Source organism: Ipomoea triloba, chromosome 14 (genome assembly GCF_003576645.1).
Source record: "Ipomoea triloba cultivar NCNSP0323 chromosome 14, ASM357664v1".
In the NCBI taxonomy this organism is placed as follows: domain Eukaryota; kingdom Viridiplantae; phylum Streptophyta; class Magnoliopsida; order Solanales; family Convolvulaceae; genus Ipomoea; species Ipomoea triloba.
Genome location: NC_044929.1, coordinates 13,051,720 through 13,067,251, shown reverse-complemented (window position 1 = coordinate 13,067,251; position 15,532 = coordinate 13,051,720). Strand labels below are relative to the sequence as shown.

General features: G+C 33.7%; 2 protein-coding genes and 1 long non-coding RNA gene across 7 annotated transcripts; 1 reads left to right on the top strand and 2 right to left on the bottom strand.

The window, feature by feature from the left end:
* Positions 1-2,738: 2,738 nt before the first annotated feature.
* On the bottom strand, positions 2,739-4,729 carry LOC116003612. Of its 5 annotated transcripts, none has more exons than XR_004094683.1 (4): positions 4,031-4,729; positions 3,829-3,905; positions 3,599-3,750; positions 2,739-3,018 (listed from the first exon to the last, which is right to left on the bottom strand). It is a non-coding gene; the product is annotated as an uncharacterized LOC116003612 (long non-coding RNA). The 5 variants fall into 5 exon arrangements; XR_004094680.1 differs by having other exon boundaries at positions 3,599-3,714; XR_004094682.1 differs by having other exon boundaries at positions 3,599-3,714; positions 3,829-3,902.
* Positions 4,730-5,406: 677 nt separating this feature from the next.
* On the top strand, positions 5,407-11,845 carry LOC116004605 (serine/threonine-protein phosphatase PP2A catalytic subunit-like). The gene is made up of 11 exons (XM_031244720.1): positions 5,407-5,702; positions 6,545-6,601; positions 7,388-7,471; positions 8,228-8,299; positions 8,567-8,638; positions 8,841-8,881; positions 9,495-9,561; positions 10,638-10,829; positions 10,943-11,032; positions 11,121-11,228; positions 11,327-11,845. The coding sequence occupies exons 1-11, from the start codon at positions 5,604-5,606 to the stop codon at positions 11,390-11,392; spliced, it is 948 nt and encodes a 315-aa protein (XP_031100580.1). The 5' UTR covers positions 5,407-5,603; the 3' UTR covers positions 11,393-11,845.
* A 1,557-nt stretch (positions 11,846-13,402) lies between these two features.
* LOC116003963 (phytoene synthase, chloroplastic-like) lies at positions 13,403-13,858 on the bottom strand. The gene is made up of 2 exons (XM_031243907.1): positions 13,655-13,858; positions 13,403-13,567 (listed from the first exon to the last, which is right to left on the bottom strand). Exons 1-2 carry the CDS (start codon positions 13,856-13,858, stop codon positions 13,403-13,405), a joined length of 369 nt encoding a protein of 122 aa, XP_031099767.1.
* Between the last annotated feature and the right edge of the window lie 1,674 nt (positions 13,859-15,532).

Sequence of the window (15,532 nt, the reverse complement as noted above, 5' to 3'; positions counted from 1 at the left end):
GGGGGGGGGGGGGGGGGGGGGGGTATGTCCCCCGCCCCCACCCCGCCCCGTCGACATCCCTACTTCTAAACATTCTTTATTATTATTATTATTATTATTATTATTATTATAAAGGGGAGGGTGTTTTGGGGAAGAAATTAATCTTCCCCAAAACGCTAACCCCAAACGCTGCTATTAGCAGCGTTTGGAATTTCAGCGGTTTGGAGCAAACTGCTGTTAACCAAACATCATCTTTAGCGGTTTGATTTGGTCAAACCGCTAAAGATGGTCAAATTCGTCAAATTTTGGCGGATAAGCTGCTAACCAAACATAGCCGATGTCTGCGACCAATCTAAGATCCCCTCCAACAATATTGACCAATGGTTTTCAATTATTAGGCTAGCGGCAATTGAAAATGCATGAACTCTTTTAGGATATATATCCAATTGGAAACAATTGTTAATGTTTAAGATGTTGTAAATATTTATTTTATGGTCATTATTTCACTACCCTTATTTTAGTGGCAGTTATGTTTAATTATTATTTGATGTATAAATATTTACAACTATCAATGAAGAAGTACGGGCGTGTTTACTAACAGAAAATTATTTTCTGTTTTCTATTTTCCAATTTTTCAGTTTTCATTCTCTGTTTTCCATTATCTGTTTTCTGTTTAGAAAACTTGTTTACTAACATTATTTTTTCAAATTTATTTTTTTAGATTAACGTTATAAAATTAACAATAAATAAAAATATATCCGAATCAATAGTCTATTAAGTTCACATAAAATTTACTTTAGATAATATTAATATTTTTTAGCTAATTTTTAAAAATATGTTTGGATATATTTATTTGAATGACATGTATATAATATATAATTTTTATTTTGAACTCTGATATAGTAATATATGTGAAATTTCGATATCCGATATCGGGACCAAACTTGTATCCAATATAACATAATTAAAAACCTGGTATAGATTTCAATTTTTAATTTTGATAATGTGAATGGTGTATAATTTTAAGTATAAACAAATAAGTTATGTTTAAATAAGTAATGCAAGTAGAAAAGATAGAAGATGGTAATGAATGTAGTCATAGCAATGAACACATATGTAAGTAGATAATGGTGAGAATGTGGTTATAGTGACATAAAGTCTACTAGATAATAGTTGATTCTGTTTTCCATTTAGAAAACAGTTTTTAATAGTGTTTCAGTTTTCTATAAAACTGAAAAATTATTTTTTGTTTCCAAAATGGAAAACTGTGCTAGTAAACACGTTTTCTGTTTTCTATTTTCTAATTTTCCAAATTTTCAGAAAACTGGAGAAAGTTTTCAGTTAGTAAACAAGCCCACAGTGTTTTATGTTTTTTCTTTTCCTTATTTTTTCCCAGTTTTCTATCTCCTTAATTTTCTCTATAGTTTCTTTGCGTTTATCATGCGTAGTAAATACTATATGTTTACCATATTGTTTAACGCGTATAATAAATACGATAAACAATAATGATTAATGCGTATGACTCATTTTGTACGCATGATTACTTATTATTATTGAAGAAGAAGAAGAATAAGAAGAAAATAAAATATATGTTGGATGCATGTGCATGGTAACAATAATGATAAAGATAACAGAAATTATAACAATAGGGGTATATTTGTCCAAAATTATTGTATAATACAATTCTTATAGCATAATGTATAAGGTAGAACGAATTTTATTTTAATACTTATTAGTTTTTAGATTAATTTAATAATTATATTTATTGTATAATACATACATAAATTCATACTTATTAGTTTTTAGATTAATTTAATAATTATATTTGGTAAATAGGGAAGATTCTAAGTAGAACGAATTTTATTTTAAGATGATATCTTCATAGGCATCTAAAAAAAAAAAGTTTTTCATTTTTTTTTTAAATCAATAAGTTTGTTATTTTAAAAGAATAACACACTATATTGATATTTTTTTAACTTCAAGTAAACAAAATTGAAGGAAAGTGTTTCCGGTTAGAAGCGTGCAACTATTGAGCGTCTTGCGTTCATTTCGTGTTTTTTTTTAAATATTTATTTTTGAGTGTTGGCTTTGAAAATGTTATTAATTTTATTTGTTACATTTTAGCAACGGACTTTTAAATCAGTCGCTATATAGCGGATTCGATCTTTCTTCTCTTTTAAACCAGTTTGGTGGATTCGATCTCCCTTCTCTTCGTGGTTGTTTACGGCAAGACTCCATTGGACCTGGACTGGGTTTGCAGGAACAAAAACCCTAGACAACTAACTTGGTGGATTCGATCTCTCTGTTCGTTGATTTCTGGTGTTAAGCGGTGGATTTGGCTACCAATCTAGTTTCGATCAGGTTTTGTCCTTTCTTTTACTAAGTCCTTTAGATTTCTCTATCACAATCATAGATCGATGGAAAGTTTAAAGGATCACAAAAAAAAGTGATCGGCGATCATTTTTTTTTATTGCCTGAAAATTAGCCAAAAAGTTGCCTGAAACCTAATAACGGTTGCCGATCACTTTTTTTTGCATGAAAATTAGTCGAAAAGTTGTCTGAAACCTAATGATGGTTGACGATCACTTTTTTTTCCTGAAAATTAGCCGAAAAGTTGTCTGAAACCTAATGACGGTTGCCGATCACTTTTTTGCCTAAAAATTAGTCAAAAAAGTTGCCTGAAACCTAATGACAGTTGCTGATCGCTTTTTTTGCCTGAAAATTAGTCGAAAAGTTGCCTGAAACCTAATGACACGTGATAGCACGTCATTAACCGGCTTTTGAGCTTCATTGCATAAAAAAAAATGTTGATGAGTGTAATCAGCTAAAGTTCGAGGGCATTTTTGACCCTTTTCCCTAGATATAACAAGAAGTGAATTAATACAAGCGTCTTTTAAATGCTGCCGAAGCTGTTGAATTGTAGGCTTCTGTGGACCGATCATCAGTTTTTTGAGCTCCAACTCTCCATGAATTTCTTGACAATGACAACTCCAATTTGCAGTTTGATTCACAATCATAAAAACCAGTCACATCTACTGCCTGTATGAATTACAGTGGAGAATGTTAATACAAAAATCTTGAAAGTGAACACCATAAGAAACACTCTCACTCAAAAGATATCTGGACTCTGTCTAAAGAATAACCAGTATACATAGATATCCACCTTCAATGCAACACACAGTTTCCCAGAAACAACACTTAGATCCTTGTCAGCACAAGCTAATGCAAAGTCCAATATTTATCCTAAGCAAGCACTAAGCTCAAGACCTTTGTCCACAATTTGGCTAAGTAATGCTCTTCCAACTAGGGGCGGTTCTTTTTTTTTTTTTGGTGGCCATGTTTAAATAAATGAGACCCTATGCTCCTACCAAAAATATAAATAAACTGCAAATAAAAAATAATAAACTGCAAATTGATAAATGCTAATCCCTTTAAAAAAAAAAAAAAAAGAAGATAAATGCTAATCAAATCTCAACTGTTCAAGGAACCACTCAATTGCTAATCAGTAATCAAAACACTATTTAAGAGAATTACCTCAACACACCATTACTTTTTCTATTATTTCAATAGTCAACAGTGGTTTAGATCAAACAAAAATTTGAATTAGAAGGAAAAATACCTGAGCCATGATTTGAAGATTTATTATTTTGTTGTTGGAATTTAGCTTCTTCTTCAACACTCAAACAGGACCCCATCAATGCTGAACTCTCCAACTAAGCTCAAAGCCTCAAAGGGCTGAAGAGCATATTAACATTTCAACTACCCATTCCTCTTTCAAGATTTATACAGTGGGTAAAAATTAGTCAAAGATTAGATTTTATACAGTACAACTGAGTTTTAGTGCATTACCTGAAATTGGTAGCCGGAAATCAGATTGCTAAAGCTGGAATCCGACAGGGGTCGTCGGAATATTCCGAGATTTTCTACTAACGAAACATAGGAACAGATATGAGTAGAAAGAATAAACAGTAATGAGAGTTCCAGGAAATGCAAAGACCAGAGCTAGAAGCCTAGAATCAAGAAGAAGTCAAAAAGGGGTCTAAATTTTTACTCCTTATTTATTTGGCAAGAAGAAGAAGCTAGAAGCCTTTGCTAGTCTGCTGAGTGCTGACTGCTCTGTCAAAGACGAAGAAACAGAAGATGAGAATATTAGGAGAAGATTAGAAGAAAACCTAAACAGACACTATTCAAAATACAATCAAACTTCAACTCAAAAACAATATGACAAACACCTTGAATGCAATTGCTCCAAAAGACTACAAAGAAACGCATTCACGCAGTCGCATAATTTTAGAACCAGAAACATATTATAAGCAGACACAGAAAGGACACCTTGGAAAAACGCAAGAAAATGTAGTGGTAACGAGTGAGCACAGCTAGCACAAATGATCTCCTTGTTATAGCTTGAATTACACACGTGTTTTGATGATTATGTTTATGGCTAATGTAAAGTGATCATCAATGTGTATATATATTGTGAAAAAATCCTGAAAACTAGCAGTAGAATTCAGGTTCCAAAAATCAATCAAATTGCAATAAACATTCATAAAGAAATTCACAATAATCCTCAAAAATTGCAATAAACATTCATAAAGAAACTCAGAGAACACATAATAGAGACTACAGAATTGGATAATTGGAGAATCAGAAAAGAAGAGAGAACTCAGAGAGAAATTAGAGAATCGGAGAAGAGCAAACAACGAATTCGCGAAGAGACTCAAGAGAGAAATGGGATAACAGAGATGAGAGAAAGAACCCTAGATCAATTGTGCAAATGGACGTATGAAGACTAAGTCTTTGTTTAACACACACACATAGCTAAAACGACGAGTTTAATACAAAGCCAAATGTAGTCCTAATATATTTCGGATATTCGAGCGGCTCGAATAAGAAAATATCTTACCCCACCCGAACTCCTTTATCCGACGCTGTTTAAGTGTTACAGATCGGATATGGCTTATCGGATGCGGATCTGGTCGAATATTACTATTTCGGTCGTTGGGTCGGTTGATTTTGCCAGGATGATCGGGTTATGGACAACCCTAAATAAATATATAGTTATACAATGATGATCATATTTAAACAAAAGAGTTAATTTCATTTTTGATCCTAGATTTATAGGTGATAGTTCACTTTTAGTCATTATTTTTATCTGAACATCCTCATTTGTTGATAAAGAATAAAAAATGATCATGCCACAATAATAAGAAGACTAAATGAAAATGTTATAATAAAAAAGGACTAAAAGTAAACTGCCACTTATAAATTTAGAACCAAAAATGAAATTAACTCTAAACAAAAACATTCATCAAATTTTAACAGATATTCATAATATGTAAATTAAATATTCATCATATCCATATTACTCATGGACAAAGGCCGATCCATGGTATACCAATTGTGAAGGGAACTGGTTCTCTTACATTCAATCAAATTTCGCGAGTCCGGGATGCAAACGACGTCGTATATGAAACAGGAGGAATCATCATTCATCACATCAAAACCAACGGACTCCCCTAAAATCTAGGGTTTCTCCTTTCTTCATCTGAAATCTCCGTTGTCTGCATCTCTGAGCCAAACGGAACGCGTCGATACGACGTCGCCGATAAGGGCCCGGAAGGAAGATGAGCAGTACGGTTCCGTTACCGTCGAGCGCTGCTCATGCAAATCTCGATGAGCAGATCGCTCAGCTCATGCAGTGCAAGCCCTTGTCTGAACAAGAGGTACCCTATCTTATTTGGTACTGATTTTTTTTTTCTTTCCTTTTTTCGTTTTCCGAAATGAATGTTTCAAATTTGATTTATAGGTTTCATTTTCGTTTTGTTCATTTTCGTTTTGTTAATTAATGTTGTATGATTTGTTTCTGGATTCAAGGCTGTCTGACCTGGAATTGGAGACTGTTGCCTTTTTCTTTTCTTTTCCTTTTTAACTTGGAATTATCAAATTACGATGATGTGGGCGATCTAGGAATTGTGAATTCAGAGGGTTCTTAGAGAAAAAAAATCAAATCAAATAGTTGAGGAAGATCATGCGTGGATTGGAGGTGAAACAGATCATTTTGTTGCTGTTCCCTCATTATCTCCACTAAGTATGAAATCCAAATGGAATGTGTGTATGAATAATTGATAAAAGAAGTGAGCATTGATGTAATTGGATCAGCTTGTGTAATTTACTAGTGGTAGATTTCTTGGAGATGTACATTTACCTGCCATTGCATTGGGAAAGGAGTATGCCGGGAGTCTGGGACATTTGGGACTAAAGCTGTAAAACTAGAAGGCTAGAGTTATAAACTAACAATTTAAGCTTTGCTGGATTTATGCATTGAAGTTGCCTTCAATTTCGTTTTCTTTTCAACTCTTGAATTTGTAGAGGGTACACTAAACATTTAAATTTTTATTCATGTATTTAGTTGAGTTTTTGGTATTGTAGCATTGTAGCTTAAATCTTTACCTTTTCATGCCTAAGAATATGTTGACAATGCTGTTCTTGGTTTCCAGCATTGCTACATTCACTTATGGTCTTTTTACCAATAAAGAATTTATCAGCATTGTGTTGTTTTTTGAAGGTGAGAGCACTATGTGAGAAAGCAAAGGAAATTCTGATGGATGAAAGCAATGTACAGGTATGCCAGTTTATGGTTGCTACCTTCAAACAGTCAAACCCTATCCCTCGCTATCTGTCTTTTTGTGTGTGTGTGTGTTTCTTTTGTCCTGTCTTTCAGAGTCCAGGCTTTTTTATTATGGGGTGTTTGGGTGGGGTTTGGGGCTCTATTGATCAAATTTATTACGGGGTTTTTGGGATATATCTGCTCTGTTTTTTGCCTTAATGAACTTCTGTTTTCATGAGCCTTGTAATAAATTCTTGGAACTGTTGAATTTTAATGCCTAAAACATGTCAAAAATTAACCTTTTTGCACCACAATTTTGGTGTTTGTGTTTCACTTTACAATTAGCATTTGCATAACCATAGCAGCTACTACTTTAAGTTAATGCCACTGAATAATTTGAAATATGAATTTTCTGCTCATGGTGAATTTGATATTTCTTCTACATGGTTGCTAGTGAAGGGGATTGATTGTTATGTTTTTTTTTTTTGACATGAGTTTATTAAGAGTTTATTCTTGTTGCTTGTACTTTTTACCTGATCAAGATAGAATTGATTTTTATTATAAGTCATTTGCTTATCAGCTAGGAACTCTATTCATGACATTCCTGTGCTATTCTGTCAAATCACATTTAGTTTATAAGAAGCTGTTCGTTAGGAAACTTGTGAGTTTATTTGTGAGTGTTTGGGTTTACCCCTTTGTGGCAGATCCTACTTCTATGAGCTACATGAAGTGCATTCACATAAATGCTTGTTAGCCATGGTGTTATAATTTATAAAAATTTCAATGTCTTCCTTGCTGCAGCCTGTGAAAAGCCCTGTGACCATATGTGGTGATATTCATGGGCAGTTCCATGATCTTGCTGAGCTTTTTCGAATTGGTGGGAAGGTACTGGCTACTCTTTTTCCCTTGGTTTACCCTATGGTTTTTGGTGCTTTACATTGCCCTTCTATGCAGCATTATGTAATCCATTAACCAACTTTCACTGCACATTCTTTTTTGGACTAAACCACATGTTTGTAATCTCAAAATATTTGGCACTCTTTTAAAAATGAAAACTCTAATACTGCATGTACACATACGTGAATTCCCTTGTTTTAAAATTTGGATGGCAACATGTATTTAGTATTTATGAATTTATAACCAAATTGATGGTTGGGGATGGTGTAGTGATGTAATATCAATTGCTCACTTGCTGATGCTAGTTAGATTTTGGGTTCAAGCCTTATTTAAAGGTTGTTTAAATCATCATTAACCTACCTGATGCAGGGTCTTGTGCACTGAATGTGATCTATATGACTAATTTTGACAATTACTTTGATGATTTCTTCTTACAACATCAGCAGTCTTCTGACAACAGTAAAATATGATTCAATCATATTATCTCAAATAGTTCTTTCATGTATTGCTATTTAGTCAAGGTGAATGGAGAAGGAAGGAGAGCAGCAGATATCTACTTGTACTTTTTCTCTTAGTGAAATGTGCCTGACAAGCTATCTCTTCTGTATTGCTTTTTCACTATACTGGAGTTTTTGCTATTGAGAGGGTTACATGTGTATCATATGTAGGTTGGTTATGCATTATGAAGTGTGCATTATTGACTTTAATTTTTCTATTTCTAATCATGTTTTTGTTTTTTGGCAGTGTCCAGATACCAATTATTTATTCATGGGAGATTATGTGGACCGTGGATACTATTCTGTTGAAACTGTAACGGTAGGTTTTTAAATTTTGTAACATAGCCTGGGATCTAATGTGAAAGCATTTCTGTGAGCTTGTGGTGTATTACTTGTTGATTATAGTTTCTTTTTTTTGTACTTTCTTAATATTGTGACTTTTTCTCTGTGAGAATGGGGTTGGGATAGGCTTTTTTTACCTGGTGGGGATTCTTTGGGGTTGCAATTTGGACTGTTGTTGTAATTGGTTTATTGGTATATAACTGGCTGTAAATATAATTCCTTTATTGATTAACTTGATTTTCAGCTTTTGGTGGCCCTCAAAGTGCGCTATTCTCAAAGAATTACAATCTTGAGAGGAAACCATGAAAGTCGTCAGGTATACATCCATTGCCAATGCCCACTGTATATAATCCACTCCATTTTTCCTCTAATGTCATTTTATGGATAGCTTCTTTGTATGTATTGAATTGTTGCTTTAACTGGATCTGGATTAGTTTATTTATACTTGAGGAATATTGACTTTCTTATATTTTCTTATCTCACATAAATGTCTAGAAATGATGTTTCCTTTCTTGCAGATTACTCAAGTTTATGGATTTTATGACGAGTGCTTAAGGAAGTGAGTTTGTTTGCAAACTCCTTGTAAATTTATTCACTGCAAATTGTGTTGCAAAGTTGAGGCAATGCCTTTTTGGGTGGCTTTAGTTGTAGCTTCCAAGAAATGGTATATGTTTGACTTTTTCAAAGCATCTTGCTTTAAGGTGATGAAGACATGAAGTAGTATATTATGATCTACTCTGTATATGATTAATGGATTTTATTTAATTAAAACAGAGGCAAAATGGAGCTTTAGTCTTTAAGTGGAAGGTGATCTGTCAAATTGGCTAGTGTGGAGTTATAGTTTTGAACCTAATGTCTGTATCTTCTGTTAGACATGATTAATCAAGTAGTCTTTATTATTGGTAGTTTGATTAAGTATAACAAATATTAGGTCTCTAAACATTAGGGCATATATTCCAATAAGGTAGGTAAATAAGATATGTCAGATTTATACATGCATTAGTTCATTGCTAAAATGCTGCAAGAATGCTTTATGTAGTTTGGTATAAGCTGTTGGATAAAGTCAGTTGATCTTTAATGGTTCTTAGTACAAGTCTATTTATATGTCACTTTCTTCTCTCTTTTCTTTTATTAGTAAACCTCTGTATATTGACTGCAGTTAAATTTCACAGATATGGCAATGCTAATGTTTGGAAGACTTTCACAGATTTATTCGACTATTTCCCACTTACAGCTTTGGTTAGTGTGATCTCTCCTTTCTCAATTTTACTTGCGTAGAATGCATTTGATTTGCTCCTTCCAGTATATGGAGGGGCTCATTTTTTAATATTCAAATGATTTTTAGTTGTGGAATTATATGGAATGGTATTGAGTTCTCATGTTCATTCTGCTATATTTCTTGCTAATTGCATATCATCTTCTGTACATTGGTGCTATAAAATTTTCTTTTCGATTGATACACTAGTCATGCCCTGAGGTCAAATGTATTGTTAACTGTTTTGGAATTTTCAGGCTTGAATTGTGTAAAATCTTCTTGCGGTGCAAGTTATGAATAGTCTTTTTAGGATTTAGGGTTTGTATTTTCTCTACACAAGCATAGTTAAGATTGTTAACGTACTTGCAGTGGTGCTACTCCAATGAAATATTCATGTTTAAACGATTGGCAATTTTTTGGGGCACCTAGGGTGTAATTAGATGCGGTTGTAAGGCCCATAGCAAATTTTTTGTTGACATGTCAAATAAATAAATCTTTAAACTACTCACTGCATTTCTATTCATAAACAATGCTGGAATTCTTAGGTTTTGTAATTTTTCCACATGCAATTCTACTTAAAGATTGTACCATGTACCATCCATGGTGCTTTCCAAAGAAAATATTAAATGTTGGTTAAGGTTTGATTAAATTTTGGGACATGGGGTGTAGTAAGAGACAGTTGTGTTTTATGATTGGTGTGTTATAAATCAATCTTTAAACCACTTTCTGCATTTCTCTTCATGAATTATATTGAGGTTGTTACAAGTCCTAAGGATACTTTTGTTGAAGGTCCACAAGTTACCAATATAATCTTGTGATCTGCCTGTCGATAGCAGCTACATCAAAATACATTGTATCTGCATGTTGGTTTTCCAACTGTATAGTATCTTGCTGTTGCATTGAAGTAGGCACAATTTAGTGGGCGTTTTGATCACTAGCATTCTCTGACTGAACTTATTTATTTATTATATTTTTTTGCAGGGTATCTTGCTCTTTTATTTTGTCTAAGACTATTGTTGTGTTTTTTCTTTTTTGCCTTTCTTTAAATTACATTTTGTAGGTTGAGTCAGAAATATTTTGTCTCCATGGTGGTCTGTCTCCATCTGTTGAAACTCTTGATAACATTCGTAATTTTGACCGTGTTCAAGAAGTTCCACATGAAGGGGCAATGTGTGATCTTTTATGGTCTGATCCTGATGATCGCTGTGGCTGGGGCATCTCACCCAGGGGTGCTGGATATACATTTGGTCAAGTAATTTGGACTAGTGCCTGCTCTTTGTTTTCTTTTTAAGTTATATAAATAGTAGTATGACATCTGTTTTTCAAGTCAAATTAAATTCACTACCTTGCTCTTGAGTTTAACAGGATATATCGGAGCAATTTAACCATACTAACAACTTGAAGCTTATTGCTCGAGCGCATCAGTTGGTTATGGAGGGATTCAATTGGGCTCATGTAAACATTTGACCTAACCCTTGGTTCTTGGTGTAACTTTACTTGGTAGAATTAAGAATAATGTTTGTTCATTCTGTGCTTGTTCCAGGATCAAAAGGTCGTGACCATATTCAGTGCGCCTAATTATTGCTATCGATGTGGAAATATGGCATCCATTCTGGAAGTTGATGATTGCAAAGGCCATACGTTCATTCAGGTCTGTCTCAGATATTGTGTCTGTCATTTTCAGCCACTGGCATTGTTTGTGAGATTGGTGTTAGCCGAATGTTGACATTGAAACTGAACGTTTTGCAGTTTGAACCAGCTCCTAGGAGAGGGGAGCCAGATGTAACCCGAAGAACACCGGATTACTTCCTATAAAAACTGTCCGTTGTGGCCCGAAGAGTGGAATTTTGTTCTGAAGCCTCCTCCCGTAGTAGTTGCTTTATGTGTCGGTGACTGCTCTGCTGAATTAATAGTTAAATAATTTATTTAATATGGTGGAATGACGAAGCACGCAGATGAGGCAAGGCAGGTGAGGTTTTCTTTCACTTCAATCAAGAGTTGGTGAAGCTGGCAATTAGATTGCTGCTTGCAAACCATTCACACAGTTAGTTCTGTTCCTCATCCCCCTTCCCTTTTTTTTTTTGTTTCTCTTCACTGTCATTTTCGTATATTTTGTCGCGTCTTGTAGGAAACAAACATTTTTTTCCTTAATATTTTGATCCTCTGTAGGAGGATGACATTGGTTGCATTTTGTAGAGAGAAGATTGCTCGCTGTTATTTATTTCGATCTTCTTTTTTTTTTTTAATCATATATGATCTTGCATATTTGCTTCACTTTACACATGGTAAATCGTTTTGATGTTCAAATAATATTTGATTTAATGATTTTTAATTTTGATAATTTCAATTATTCGATACTTGAAGAGCTCAATGTGATTTGTGGATGTGACATGATGTTATACTGGAAAACGATACATATTCTAAAATTTATGGATGTAATATTCTATTTATATACTGTATTTTTTACCACACTTATGGTAAATAATTCATATTGAGTATCACTGGTTGAATCGAAGAAATTATGCCAAATAAAATAATATATAAGATCTAGTACAAAAAGAGTTATATAGTTTCCAAGGTTGAAAAAATTGCTAGGTCTTTCTCGGGTGTGGGAGAGCTGCTTAGGCATCTTTTTTAATTTTTATTTTTTATTTTTTTTATTTTTAAATTTATTTAAAAGAATTATTTAAGACTTGTTAATTATAAACTATTTAATACATTAATAGTTAGTATTAAAATATTAAATATTAACTTGAAAACATCTAGAATTGTAAATTGTATAAAGATTTAAAGAATCAAAACACAATACAAATTATTAAGAGTTATACTTGTGTTAGATTGTCTTATGGGTTGGATATTTAAATATTTAATTAATAGGTCAGATCTTTGATCTTATTTGAAGATCCGATCCGTCTCACAAAGTTTTTGTCAAGTATTAATATTAGAGTTCCTGATTTTGAAAATTTTTATTATATTTATTAGGATTTGTGATGGATTTGAATAGTTTAAGGTTATTTCACTAAAAATGACATCGGTTTGAGTGAAATAATAATAATAATAAAAAACAAGAAAAATTTGCTAATCGGCAGTCTAGATCTTTGAGATGTGTCGGATCTTTGGCCTCATTAATTGAAGATCCAATCCGTCTCACAAAAGTTTTTGCCAAGTATTAATATTAGAGTTCCCGATTTCGAAATTTTTTGTTACATTTATTTGAGTTTGTGACCGATTTGAACAATTTAAGGTTATTTCACTAAAAACGACATTGTTTTGAGTGAAATAACTCATTTAAAAAAATACGAAAAATTAGCTAACCGACAAGTCTAGATGTCCGCCTAGTCTGCGTTTAGGATGGCAGCTGTTCTAGGCGATTTCGCTGAAATTTTACGTATCCGGCCACCGTCTAGCGCTTAGGTGCAATTTTTACAACATTGATATTTTCTATGTCAAGGTAAGATAGTTGTGTTTTATAATGCATTTTGTAAAAAGGAAAAAAAAAACACTTGAATTATAGTCCTAAACAAAAAGGTGTAGTAACTAGTAACTAAAATCAATATTAAAGAAAATTTTCAAATATTTTGAGTGAAATACTCGGTATGGTATAGAATCACAACCTTGAAAGGGCAATAGTTAGTGTAAGAAATGTATTAGGTAATAATTAGTCTATGATCTAATTAATATCACTGTCATTCATGTGAACACTCACAAGAAATAAATTTTGATTTAATTGAACTGTAAAATTTACTTTGATCCCTTAATTATTAGAAATGACAAGGAATGAGAATGATTTATATGTATAAATGTTTACTTACAGCCATCTAATTACTACTGAAATGCCAAACTAGGCACAGATTGAGCTCTACTATAAGCTAGAGGCAAAGTAACAAGCTTTCCCAGCCTCCCAACATATGCCTTCTTAGTCAAGTTATCATACTCATTCTCCTCAATGGCATCAAGAATCTTTATGTACAACATCAGGGATGCCCAAACCTGCATTTATTATTTTTCAGTTTAAACTTTGAGTTGAGACAAAACTAACATACACATCCAATAATATTTAGGACTTTTACTACTTACCGGCAAATGACTAGCCTTGTCAAGGTGAGAAGCACCCTCCTCAGCTAGATTGAAGTAGAATCTTGCCCTTCTGATCTGCTCTTTCATGAACTCTCTCCATTTATCACTCACTTTCCCTGCGAAGATATCCTCGTCGCTCAATCCAAATCTTGCTAGCTCATCTTGAGAATTCACAGAGAGACAAACAATTATTGGGAAAAACATGCATTAACGGCTTGTTTGTTTGGCGTGAAAGAATTAATAATGAATTTTTGACACGATAATTCTCATTGGCAGAAACCTGAGCACGTGAACATGTTAAATACAAGCTAAATGTTGATGCGTTTCTTCGTACTGATACGAATCATACGGGCTTGGGCTGGGTTCTTCGAGACCATCGCGGCAATTTTATTTCAGCATGTTCCTTGGTTCGTGAAGGTGCATTACAGCCTAGAGAAGCTGAAGCTCTTGCAGTTCGGGAAGCTTTAAGTTGGCTTAAGACCAATCATTTGGATGGTGTCATTGTGAAGACTAATGCTGAAGTTTTGATTACAAATCTCAACATGCCGAATCTTTCTCCAATCCTTTCGGTTTGGTTTTAGAGGATATTAATTATTTACTGTTAAATTTTTAAGATATTGTGTTTCGTTTTGTGCGTAGGTCAGCCAATACGGTTGCTCATATGTTAGCTACGTTTGCTACTTTTTTTTGAAAGTTAAATTGCATTAAAATAGCTAGCAGATTATATTAGCGGGTTTGACCAACGCATTGTATCAATGATTAGTAAAATTAAATATTTAAGTTAACGATTAATGTGTAAAATAACTTTAAAGGTATACATATATTTCAAAATAATAATAATAATAATAATAATAATAATATTATTATTATTATTATTATTATTATTCAATAAAAAAAATAAAATAAAAAGAATTAAAAAAAAAAAGGTGGAGCCGAACTGGTGTGGTGGAAAATATTTGAAATTCTGTAGAAAACTAGTTAGTAGGAAGATAAATTATGTTGTTTGGTTGGTGGAAAAGAAGTTGCTAGGAAAATAAATTCTGTTGTTTGGTTGGATTTATAATGGTAAGGAATAATAGGTAAAAAGACATATTTGCCCTTTTTATTATTTTTGAGGAGGCCCTTATTATTATTGTTATTATTATTATTATTATTATTATTATTATTCAAAAATACCTAAAGCCCAAACCAGTAAACCAAAACCCACAACTCCTATTATTATTTATTTCAATTTCAATTTGAGGCCCAATGATAATAAAATTAGGTTTCTCCATCTTCACTCATCCATGTGACCATTTCGTCAAAGGCTCAAAGCAGAGAGCCGCAGCATCAGCAGAGGCAGAGAAAGAGACGGAGAGACCAGAGGGCAAGGCAGCGTCGCGGACTTGCGAGCGGCGGCGACTAGAGGAGGTGCGACGGCGACTGGCGGAGTTGAGGCGAAGCGCAGGCTGGCGGAGACGAGGTGGAGGCACAGTGTTGAAACGGGAGGAAGATGAATCTGAAACGAGAGGGAGAAGAACACAGGGGTAAAATAGTCTAGTCAAATAGCTTTTTCTTCCCATCAACTCCGGAAAACAAATCCGAGGGTTTATTTCGGATTTTGTTTTCCTCAAAAATGAGGAATTTGAGTTCCGCTGGAAAAATTCTATTTCGGCTTTTATTTCGGCTTTGCCACTTTTCGCACATCGGTGGGAAAAGTGGCATGGGAGCCTTGAGGCTCCTATAAAAGGCGCCTCAAGGCTCCAACTTTAACACAAAGCTCCATCCGTTGATGGGCGAACAGAGAACCAGCCAAACTGGCTCTCGCATACGCGGAGCCGGAAATGGCTCGGTTCCGCAGTTATAATTTTTTTGGAATACTGTCTCGTGATGCTCCCC

What these genes read in the sequence shown, in the direction of transcription:
- LOC116004605 (XM_031244720.1), top strand. Translation starts at nt 5,604, where the DNA reads ATGAGCAGTACGGTTCCGTTACCGTCGAGCGCTGCTCATGCAAATCTC. An exon ending in AGCCCTTGTCTGAACAAGAG is followed by an intron (nt 5,703 to 6,544) that starts GTACCCTATCTT and finishes TGTTTTTTGAAG; the next exon opens with GTGAGAGCACTATGTGAGAA. An exon ending in CTGGATATACATTTGGTCAA is followed by an intron (nt 10,830 to 10,942) that starts GTAATTTGGACT and finishes TGAGTTTAACAG; the next exon opens with GATATATCGGAGCAATTTAA.
- LOC116003963 (XM_031243907.1), bottom strand. Translation starts at nt 13,858, where the DNA reads ATGTTTTTCCCAATAATTGTTTGTCTCTCTGTGAATTCTCAAGATGAG. An exon ending in ACAAGGCTAGTCATTTGCCG is followed by an intron (nt 13,568 to 13,654) that starts GTAAGTAGTAAA and finishes TAATAAATGCAG; the next exon opens with GTTTGGGCATCCCTGATGTT.